The 12,338-nt window shown below is 36.8% G+C and overlaps 1 protein-coding gene across 1 annotated transcript in view; it reads left to right on the plus strand.

Annotated features, from left to right (window-relative positions):
* Positions 1–12,338, plus strand: part of CALCR (calcitonin receptor) — a 61,769-nt gene that overhangs the window by 15,076 nt on the left and 34,355 nt on the right. The window contains exons 5-6 of the mRNA XM_046021354.1: positions 1,959–2,050; positions 9,827–9,953. Coding sequence (XP_045877310.1) covers positions 1,959–2,050; positions 9,827–9,953 — 219 coding nt within the window. The remainder of the gene's footprint in view (positions 1–1,958; positions 2,051–9,826; positions 9,954–12,338) is intronic.

Raw genomic sequence — 12,338 nt, forward strand, 5'->3', positions numbered from 1 at the left:
AACATCTGGTCACAAGCACGGGCCAGGGGCACCAAAGCCCGTCACCTCTTCACAAATTACTTGGTTACCCCCTGAGAATCAGATGCATGTCTACATCCTAATGGAGAGTTATTTACTTAATAAAAACTGATGGAAATTACATGTCGCCAAGTAAGGAATTCCTGAACAAATGCGGATTATGATTTTACAGAAAAAAATTGTAAACCTGTTAACTGAATTGTTACAAAGAGTGCAGATTCAAATCAATAATTCTTAGTACTGCCATATTTGACCTCACTCTAGCCATGTCTGAGATAGAAACAAAGTATTTTAAGAGTAAATGTTCCCCTCTAAGCACCTAACATAACGATTGAAATTCTTTGTACAAATCTTCCAGTTATATACAGGCCAAAAAAAAAAAAAAAAAAATTGAAGAAACCAACTTAGAATTTATTAAAAAGAAAAAGAAGAAGAAGAAGCACTTCTCAGTCTTAAGAATGACACCAAGAAGGGCAACTAAATTATGAGCTGTTGGTTTAATCTTATACATTTAGACAACTTTATTTCAGAAAAATAAATATTTTTTAAAGTATTCTGGAGGAAACTGAAGGAAAATGAATTAAGTTTTATAAAGTTTTCTTAAAAATAAAATATACAGAGATAAAAATAAAATAGTGACAGAGGTTAGGGGCACAGCTATATATCCAAATTAAAAACAGTATTTTAAATGGCAAGGGGATTCTATATCATGAACTATTTAAAAGAAAGAACTCTTAGAAAGTGCCACTCCTAGTTTTATCTAGTTGGTGAAGTTAGAGAAGTAGCCAGAAAATAAACTGGTGGGAGAAAAGACAGGAGCTGAGTATTTGTTTTCTTGCAGAGATTCCTAAATACTTTCTAAGAAGGGGATTGTACACTATTTTGTAGTCTTATGAGCTCTGGCTATAAACCAACTATTCCAACTTTGTCATCATTTCTGCAAGGATAAAAATGGTGCCATTAGGAGGATAGTTATCAATGAAAGTGGCAAATAATATGTAAATACCCCATCAAGTGGTACAACAGCCACCATTCAGGAGAAGTTGATTAGTTCATTTTGAAATTCTAAAGCCTAGAAAGGCAATATTTGTTTCTGTCCAGCAAAAATGCATATCAACAAACAAAAGACTCTGAGTGCTTTGAGAGCTTTTTAGCAGAATCAGTGCTTCCATATCAGGCTCTTCACAAGGAAATTCACAAGAATCAAATGTTGAAGCATAATGATTTATACCTAAATGCCACATTTCTCCCAGGAATTAAAAAAACTGCATAGAAATGATCCAACTTATCTACACTGCATTTGTATCATATGTTCTCCTGAGCATGGTGTCACTTTTTGCTTTATGCTTTATGTGGTTTGAGTTTATATTATTAGGTGAATAGAAATTAAAAATTGTTCTGTCTTCCTGACTTAACATCTGGACCTCTGTGATATAATACCAATTTTCTTGCAGTTAGTGTTTGCATAGATCATCTTTTCCTGTCCTTTTATGTTCAGTATTTCTGTATCCCAGTAGTTAATGACGTTTCTTATACGCAGCAGATAATTGTTTTAAAAATCACTTAGTTTTGACCAAACTATTTTAGAGATGAGGCCTACCGAGATCCAGAGGGGTGAAGTGACTGACTTATGAGAGTCACACAAAGACTTAATGATTAGTACTCTGAGTAAGTGCTGATGAATCCAGTCTGATGTTCTTCCCACCACATCATGCATATTCTAATATAACTGATACTTGTGTAATATTTTAACCTGTTAACCCCAAATATGATTCAATATAATTTAATTCTCTGAAATGTTTGTTATAATTTTAGTGGATTTTTTAAAGGATGAGAACAATTGTTGATTTACACTGGTAGTAAAGATAGAAACTATTTTCCCTCCTCTATTATCATTTATTTGCCTGTTCATTTTTATAACTGTTCTGTTGTTGTTCCAGAATGCATACGTTCTGTACTACTTGGCGATTGTGGGCCATTCTTTGTCGATTTTCACCTTGGTGATTTCACTGGGGATTTTCGTGTTTTTCAAGTAAGTACCCTTATAGCATCTGCTTTTTCTTTTCTTCTTTAAGGTACTGAAATAAATGGTAAACTGTAAGTTAGGGTAAGGGTGGTCTTCTGCAAACCCCAAGAGAAATGCAACACTGGGAATCATGAAGTAGTAAGGAAAATGGAATTACTTAAAACATGCTTTTTAACCCTATCTCTGAGGAAAATAAGATGGATTTATATAATTTTCAAAGGTAATATGGCTTCTTCCCAAAATGAAATAGTCCTGTGAGCCCGTAGGTACATTGGGTTAACATGTGAAAGGCTCCACTTACCATGGCTAAGGTTGCAGAAGTACTTAGGAGAGGCTCCTCTTCCTTCTGTCACCCTCTTCCTAAAATATGGAGGCCATGGCCAGAAACTCAAATGCACCATGTCTAATTGTGAGCTTGTCACAGGTGGATTTGGCCGGAAAAGAAGTGTAGCTAGTGAGCACAGAATAGTGTTTAGCCATAGAAGGAAGGTAAGGCTCCCTTCTGGTCCTGACTCACTCAGCTGGGACCAAGCAGATTCTGGAAGAAGAGTTAAGTCAGTATTTTGCCCTTGCAAGCCGAGCATCATTAACCAGTTATCTTCTAACACTCTGAGGAGTAAAATCCCAAGGAGGTTTCTATTTCAAGGCCATGTCTACGCACTTGATTGCAGAATCTATGGCAAAATGATTAAGTTGATATAAGTATTGATTTTGTAAAAAAGGAGAATTGGAAGTATTGAATCTGTTTTTTCAGGAATGACTTCATCATGTGTGTGAGATGGTAATGTGTGTTCAATTCAGTCCTAGACATGTCCTTTAGTGTGATTTTTGTAAATCAAAGGCAGGAGGCACTATATTACTCTTTCATGAGAACTCTGAATAATTTCTAAACTACTGGACAGTCTCCTTCAACTAATATGTTCTTTAGTTGTGTGGTTTTATACAAAGGGTCAAGAAAACCTCCTTCATAGGCTCAGACTACAAATAATCCTCCACGCTTTAAAGAGGTGATGGTATAACTAGTATATAATGTAAGTAAATATACAGTGATTCATATATAGTATAACAGAATCTTAATTTTATTTTTGTCAAAAGATTATCATGCAACTACTAAAGAAAATTAAGCTGGGGGGGGGGGAACACCTGTAAGCACACCCTGAACACAGTGACTATTATTATTTTTCCCTTGACCCTTTTTCTAAAAAAAATTTCATTTATTTGGCAGACAGATCACAAGTAGGCAGAGAGGCAGGCAGAGAGAGAGGGGGAAGCAGGCTCCCCACTGAGCAGAGAGCCCGATGCGGGACTCGATCCCAGGACCCTGAGATCATGACCTGAGCTGAAGGCAGAGGCTTTAACCCACTGAGCCACCCAGATGCCCCTCCTTTGACCCTTTTTAATCTTTGCCTTCATCTTATACCATTGTCACATTAGGTCTATATCTTACATAGTCAAAGTTCTTACTCTGACCAAGCAATGTAACTGAATAGCAATTTTTTGTTAACTGAAAAATAATAATTAAGTAATAGTAAATAAATAATAATTTAAATCAACAGAGAATGAGCTCCTTCCATATGTGATTTAATTGGACAAAGCTATAAACAAAGCAGCAAGACATAAGGGATTAATTATTAGAATTAGACTAGAAGAGTATTTTCAATTATAATGATCAAAATATATCAGAGTAAACACATAGCATGATTAATCTTGGAATTTCTATTCATTTTTCAACTGCACTTGACCATAGTGAATAAATATATCATCATGGCTCCCATATAACTTTGATTAAAAAGTCTGTCACTAAAATTCTATCCTTTAAAATTTTTAATATAACCATAAAAAAATTGAAAGGAAAAAAATGGAAAGAAACTGCCCCCAAATCAGTAATGGTGCAACTAATACATGTATTCTGAAGTTTAAAGATAATAAAGTGTCAATGGGATATTTCTTAGTTCCTTATTTCTACAGTCACTTAAGTAAGTGATGAGACGTGAGAGCCAAATCAGCAAAGAAAATAAGAATATTCCTTCAGTCCTCATTTCTATATTATTACGCATTTCTATCTTCACGGAAGATGTGTGTTTAAAAGTACAGCACATAAGTAAAGTATTTCTCAACTGGTCCAGTTAGACCCAGAACAGAATTAGTCTGATCAAACCCCTGAGAGAATCTGGGGGCAGATTGTCTAGAAAGCACCTAATTTTGTCCTACTGTCTCTCAGTTCCAGAAGCCTACCAAACAGCAACTTAAATCTTGGGAGGAAAAGCAAGTCTTATTGATTTATAATCTGAATACGGTAATGGGAAGACAGAAACTGAAATAGCTTGTTCTCCAGAGTGCACACAACCAGAGACAGATACAATATGAAAAACACACATGCTGAGATACCAATATTAAGATCGAAAGCAGTCACATCTGATTTTAATACTTGTTCTTAATTTTATCTTAAACCTACCCAAACTAAAAATATCAAGGGCATCTGCTTTCTTCAAATTAAAGTTTGAAAAAAAATATTAAAGTATGTTTCTGAATGTTCAGATTTTTTTCTGTATATTTGCATTTCATAAATATTAAAAGCAAAAAATAAAAGGTAATTCTGATCTATCACTGGATTTTATCTTTTAATTAGCAACATTTCCCCAGAATTGTTTTCAAATGCTCAACATCAGCCTTAAGGTCTTTACTGCATATTACAATGGAAACTTTTATGATTTATGTGCTTAAGGGGCATCATCTGTGTGAAACCTGAGCAAAAATATAATCATCACTCCCTTGCTTAATTCTGCATTCCCAGGCTTGAGTTATTCTGCAGAATCTAATCAATTTCATAAAACTTTCATGAAACCAAAATGAGAAGTTACACCCAGCTCCACTTTTGAGACCTAATGCCCCATTCATAATCATCCCATTGAAATCTCACTCTCAACTCATAAAATGTGCCTTATAGGGTCTATAAAAAGGAATAACCCTGGAGGTGTCCCCCTCAAACCAGCAGTCTAAGAAAGCCTGCAGAGGAATTTACAGTTACTAAATATACAGGAGGCTGTGGAACTGCCATTACTTTGCTGCTAAAAATCTGGGAGATTACTCATATATATACTCGTTTTCTTTGCAGGAAAAATAGTTAGGAGCAACAATATGGAGAGGGATTAAATAGAAACATCAAATTTATTCAGCAAGACTCCTCACTACTAGATGCCATAGTAAATGTCAACAAGAGAGTTAAGAGGAAGATCCCCTTAGGGAAGACGGTCTTGAGAAAGTCACATAAGTGGCCATTTATCTGTGTTTGTTCCCTGACCATTTTAAGCAAGTTTGCAATAAAATTCACTTATCCCCATCAGTTCCACTTGGAATTTATCAATTGACATTTCTGTGGAATAGTCCTAAATTACTAAAACACCTCACTGTTTTCTCTCAAAAAATCACCACAATCGAACATTCATTAACATCCACCTTGACTGTTTGATACTCATGCCTTACTGATTGTTGAATTTTGAATATTAATTATTCTTGCCTGAAAGTGGATAGAGATCTATGTTGGAAGGCAGGGGGTGTCTTTATTGCACTGCGTTGTCTATGTTACATTACCTTGGCCGTATCAATACAAAAAGAGTGTTTCCACAGGGACCTGCAGAAGCAATACTGATTCCTTGCTACTCACTCAGTATGCACTGTTACTCTCTGTCACATCTACAGAGTGGATGGAGAGTTAACACTTTATCTTGTACTTGTAGAGTAGCCACTATTATACATCTCTGGTTGCCTTCCTGGTTCTCCAGAAACACCACTCAATCAATGGCACCAAAGGCAGCCAGCCTCCTTTCTCCCAACCCACCCTTGACATGACAGGACACAAAAGGTAACTATTGCTCTTGTCTTGGCAAACTGTTCCCTCATAGAACAGCAGTAATAGCAAAAGAGGCAAGAATAATGATTGAAAAGGAGTTCCTTAAGGATAAAGATTTTGTGTTAAATCAAAAAGTATAGTCTCTTGTCGGAGAGGAAACATGTATAAGACACTGGGTTTCGAATTTTTCTAGGAGTTTTAATGCAATCCATTCCACATTCCCTCCCTTCCCCTCACTTGTCTTGTCCATTGTGAACAAGATAGCATAGCCAGGTAAAGGAAAACTTTGAGTTCCACAGAAAGCTACAACTGCTTGTACCAATCACGGCAGTTATTGCAATGCATATTTTCACATGTACCAGTAAACTCAAAACAGCATTTACTTGGTTTATGACTTGCTTCTTTCCTTATTTACTTTGCATATGACTATCATTACAGTCTTACAAAGAACTGAACACTGCTGTCCTTATCCTGTGATATCAAACTGGTTTACACAATCTGCAAAACTCAAGGCAAATATTAAATGCCTTCTCATACAACTACAAGCTCCCCCAAATCACACACATGCATATCTAACGTCCCAATTACTTGAAACGGTTTTCACTGTGGAAGATTTACACCGAGTAAACTAAAACCATGAAAATAACATTTAGTTTGAGCCTTAAAATATGGCATCTTGAGAGTCATACCTAAGTAAATCATGATCACTTCCTCACATCTGAATGACACTTTGGTTGGGCCAAGACAGAAGTAGATGTTGTCTCATCATCCTGCTATTAGAGAATCTATAGTACTTGGGGTTCCCTGCCATTCAAAAAGTGAGGAATGTTTGGTCTATCTAAATAAATAGCTATTTTCATCAAGAGGCATGAAGTATAGGGGCCCCTGGGTGGCTCAGTGGGTTAAGCCTCTGCCTCTGGCTCAGGTCATGATCTCAGGGTCCCGGGATCAAGCCCTGAGTCAGGCTCTCTGCTCAGCAGGGAGCCTGCCTCCCCCAACCTCTCTCTCTGCCTGCCTCTCTGCCTCCTTGTGATCTCTCTGTCAAATAAATAAATAAAATCTTTAAAAAAAATGGGGGGGGGGCGTGAAGAATAGCTAACATCAGGTTTGTACTGTTTTCTACTTAAGACATTTCAGATCTGACAGATCATGTTCATTCAAGCAACAAAATATTCACATTGAAAACAATTGAACACCTAATTCCTTATGTTAAGTTCAGTTAACCTCTTTAGCATCCTGTGCCTCTCCTTCAGAACAGTGATCCTAATAAGGGTAAATAAATAATTATGTAGCATATAAGGTCCCCGTAGACAGAAGCCATCTGTTTTGTTCACCCATATATCCCTGGTATCTACCAGAAGGTCTGAATCATACAGTAGTGTGTGTTGGATTATCAAATGGGTACATAGTAATATGTGTTGGATTACTGAATGAATTTTAATAAACTTAAAGTACCTCTAACTTGATTCAAAAAGCTGAGTGTAAATGTCATCAAGTAAGTGTAATAAAATTTTTTAAACTCAATAAGCAGAAATTATATTGAAACTTCAAGACACAGAAACTCATATTCTATACTAGTCATATTCTTCCTTTGGAACCTAACAGTTTATCCAGCTTTAAACCAGATCATCTTCTCATTATGTACATAATACTGCACTAGATATAGGTTTTTGCTACTGTTGAACAACAGCATAATGTCCAATATTAGTTAGTTAATACCTACAGCAAGAACTTGGCAAGTGTTCAGTATGATACAAAGTATAAGATATGAGACGATCTAGCATTTAATGTAATGCTTTGATGTACTAGAAAGCTGTTTACTGGTCACAGCGTGAAGAAGAAAACTGCTTTTATGTAAAGATTTTTCATTTAAAAACATGGGTATCAAACCCTGTAGGATACCAGACTCTTCTAGGTGGACAGAATGAATTTCTTTAGCACCGCCACTCTGGTGAGAGAAACAGAAAATAAGAGGCAAATAAACAGATAGATGATCGGTCAGGAGGTGGTGTTAAGAACAAAAAATAATTAAGCAGGGACAAAAGTGCAATGGAGTGATAAGCTAGAAGTGGAGGAAGTATATTTTTGATTTACACAAAAGACTGAGTATTAACCAGTCCTTTAAACTGATATCGTACATTGGCAGATTATTGAACTCTACCTGGTCAAAAGGAAAACAGGCATGAGAATAGCGACACTGTTTGATGCATTCATCCTTACTCTTTAGTTCTGGATCATGTCAACTGTTGTTGATTTAAGCCAGGCTGAATCCAATAATGAGACCACAGATACTTGCCCCCCAGTGAGAAGAATTATAAAATGCCACTATGACTCTATGGAAAATGGCAGGTCACGGGTTTAATGTAGCGGTCTCAATATTGAAGAGTTTATGCAGGATAAATGGGTATGATGTTTAGCATAAATAATTTTTTTAAAGCCTTAAGTTTGCAACCTATTTTTATAATACTATTATAAAACCAATTAGATTTTGTTTGTTTAACAGAGCTTTCTGCTGCCAAATAAAGTAGTACATGGATGTGCATGTGTGTAAGTTCTTCTCTAAACCCTTCCTGGATATTAAGTTCTGCATTCTATCCCTGCTCAACAAGCTGCAAATTTTAAATTCTGCATTCTATCCCTGCTCAACAAGCTGCAAATTTTAAAATATTCTGTATTGACTATTTACTAATGGCTATACTTCCTGAAAGTTGGAAGATGTAGCTACAATAATCAAAATATGCCCTAACAGATGACCTCATTACTTAAATATACTTTTTACTACAGATAATTACATTTTCTTTTGATTTGAAATTTAGGAAAGCATTGTAAATAAACCCAGACGATTCTCATATTTCATCTTTCCCCAGAATTCCCTTTTCAAAATTCCTAGAATCCTAACTTCCTTCCATGAAAATATTTTTAGAAATAGTTACTGTGATCAATCATTGGCATCATTAACTGAATGTTTTAAATTTTCATATTATGCTAAACATTTTTTGACTGGATCAATTATGGTAAAATCCTTGTTCATCAAGGATAATCATTCCAATTTTGTTATAGCCATCCTACAGGGTTCTCTCCATTTGCATCAAAAAGTGAAATAGGATATTCAAACTAATGTTTATTTATGTGCTCATTCACACAAATACATATGTACAAGCTTATGAAGTGGAGGAGAGAGGAATGAAAAATCCAACAAATTGTTTAGTACCCAAAAGGTGGGAAATGGCTATGCCAACAATCGGCAGAACTTGGATGGGTTTCCTCAGATGGAAACCACAATATGCCTCCTAATGAGATCAAATTTGAGCCTATTTAGAATTCTCTGACTGTGTCTGAGCTCCACCATCAGGAGGATGTGGAAAGGGAAAACCACAGAGTTGATTCTAGTTGGAATATGAGAAATAAGAAAATGATAGAAGAAATGGCAAAAGAGAAGAATGATGGAGACTTAATAAGTCTGGGATCGGTCAAGGACGCAAATTCAGTACTTTGTCAAGGGCAGCCTTGGTTCTGACTTCATGCTCTGTTATCCCATTTGCCACACGATTTCTGCCTGGTTACATCAATGAATCTTTGACTTTTCATCAGAAGCACCCTCCAAACCCTAATGGTTTCTCTTGTAAGAGTCCTTCTCTTAATTAATTTCATGACATTTGTTATAATTAAAAGTGATTTTATCACTCACTCTTTTGGTTATTGTATGAAGTCACGCTGAGGGCTGAAAACTAGGAGCTTCCGTGACTGGAAACTGTTTTTAAAAATCAGTCAGAAAAGTGGTGATGAGTCTTTAAAGTAGGACCAGCCTCACTTATTTCTACAGATCTCTCACCTATGGCTAAAGGAAACATTACAAATATTACCAAAAAATTTTTTCCAGGTACTTCAACATTTTGGCACTAGATAATGCTTTCTGTTACATTTTCTTCCAGGAGCCTTGGCTGCCAAAGGGTGACTCTGCACAAGAACATGTTTCTGACTTACATTCTGAATTCCATGATTATCATCATCCACCTGGTTGAAGTCGTACCCAATGGAGAGCTTGTGAGAAGGGATCCTGTAAGCATTGCATGATTTGTTCGTGATTTATTCTTAAGGACCTAGTCCCTGTAAATAGCGAATGTGATGCTATTTGTCTGACTTAGAGAGCTGTTTACATGTGTGATCATACTTACTTTTATAGTTGAGTTTTGCAAAAAGCATGGTGTATCATTTCTACCCAGTTATTGGAACGAATTGCTATATGCAGTAGTAAAGAGTTGGGAATAATTCAGTCATAACCAAATAAGAATTATACAACAAATCAAGACTTTTTACTACTTATAAAAAATGTATTCACATCAATGGGAAGTTTACTGAGCACATCTTATGAATATAGGTAATACGAGGTGTACTAAGGCAATGCCTCAGTGTGTCACTAATGGGTTACAGGTAAGCCTATATAGGAATCCCTTTTGTTTCCTGGCACTGGGCTGGGCTTGTGCCAGCCAACTGAGCTATAAGTAGCTATGCATCTACCTGGTAAGCCAAATAACTACTGTCATATTTTATGTCTGTATGACTTGAAAAAGTTTTAATACCCTGAGCTTAGTCACTCTCTTCTCCCAATCTCTGCTGTTGATCCCCATTGACTGAGCTCAGTCATAAACCAGAGGACAATGAAGCCCTGGTGGAGATGTCCAGATGGGTTTCTCTGGGCCCAGGGCGGTGGGAGCAGGGTGGAGAGTACATCTGAAAGCAAACAGAAGGTATCTAGCACCCAGTGAATGACCAAGGGATATTTTCATTTTTGTTTCTCTGCTTAACTGTGTTATGCAAGCATCTGTAGATAGCCTCATCTTTCAAAACTGGCATTTGACAGCTCCGCCAACCCAAAGACAAAAATGCGTGAAATCTGCCCAGAGCATGCATCCTGCGTGACAGTGGCATGGCATGGGAAAGCAGCTTAATTTGGCTTCTAATAAATCCACACTGTTAATCATTTTTGCAGTGTGAATGTATTCAGAAGGATATTACGATCCATCTTTTAAAACCATGGCATCTGTTATCTGAGACAGTCTTAGCTTACCTCCAATGGGTTTATCTTGATGAGTTTTCTTTTTTAATGTCAACTGATTTCAATAAAAATCATTTCACTTCATCTAGTCTTCCCAAGACCCCAGCAAAGGATGGATATTATTCCCATTATTAACTGAGTACACTGAGGCTCAGTGAAGGGACCGATCCTCTGTCCTGTGGTTATTTAGAGATGGGATTCAAACCCAGACATGTCTCACTCAGAAGCCCATCCTCTCTTCTCTATACGACATTGTGCTCTTGATTTATTTCCTTAGGAAGATGTGTTCTTAAAGAAATGGCCTCAATCAAAAAAAAAGGAAAAGAAATCTGCCATTTGTAACAAAGTGGTTGGAACTAGAGAGTATTAAGCTAAGTGAAATAAGTCAATCAGATAAAGACAATTACCATGTGATCTCACTCATATATGGAATTTAAGAAACAAAACAGGATCATAGAGGAAGAGAGGAAAAAATAAAACAAGACAAAATCAGAGAAGGAGACAAACCATAAGAGACTCTTAATCATAGGAAACAAACTGAAGGTTGCTGGAAGGGAGGGGCTGGGGGGTAGGGTAATTGGGTGCTGGACATTAAGGAGGGTATGTGATGTAATGAGCACTGGGTATTGTATAAGACTGATGAATCACTCGGGGCGCCTGGGTGGCTCAGTGGGTTAAGCTGCTGCCTTCAGCTCAGGTCATGATCTCAGGGTCCTGGGATCGAGTCTCACATCGGGCTCTCTGCTCAGCGCAGAGCCTGCTTCCCTTCCTCTCTCTCTGCCTGCCTCTTTTGTGATTTCTCTCTGTCAAATAAATAAATAAAATCTTTAAAAAAAAAAAAAAAAGACTGATGAATCACTGACCTCTACCCCTGAAGTCAGTAATACATTATATGTTAATTGTATTTAAATTTTTAAAAAAGTTAAAAAAGAAAGAAAGAAAGAAATGGGCTGAGCCATTCCAAAGTGGTAATTGTCTATAATTGGATGCATATATTTAATTAGGGAAGCTGACTCCTATTAAATATAGAAGCAATTAACTAAGCATTTCTCAGCAAAAAAGATTCACATTTTTGGTTTCCCATACCCCATTAAGTGTGGAAATCCTGAAAAAGTTATTATCTGTATGGAGGAGGCCAGGAAATGGCACTGAGTCATTAAAGAATCAATGCAGTGCTCAGTGGTCACATTATGAAGTATTGTAAATTCTTGAGAAGGCTCTCTCCCATCACTCTTGTAGGGGTCTCCTACCCATGTATCATTCCACAGCCCACTCTCTAGAGGCCCGTAGGGTGAAGGGGCTTTTCATCCATTGTAAGACCATACTAAACCTACTGTCTTCCCTAAATAGTCTAAATTCAGGATTCTTCCGGATTCACTACTGAATTA

The sequence above is a fragment of the Meles meles genome, chromosome 10, assembly GCF_922984935.1.
Source record: "Meles meles chromosome 10, mMelMel3.1 paternal haplotype, whole genome shotgun sequence".
In the NCBI taxonomy this organism is placed as follows: Eukaryota; Metazoa; Chordata; class Mammalia; order Carnivora; family Mustelidae; genus Meles; species Meles meles.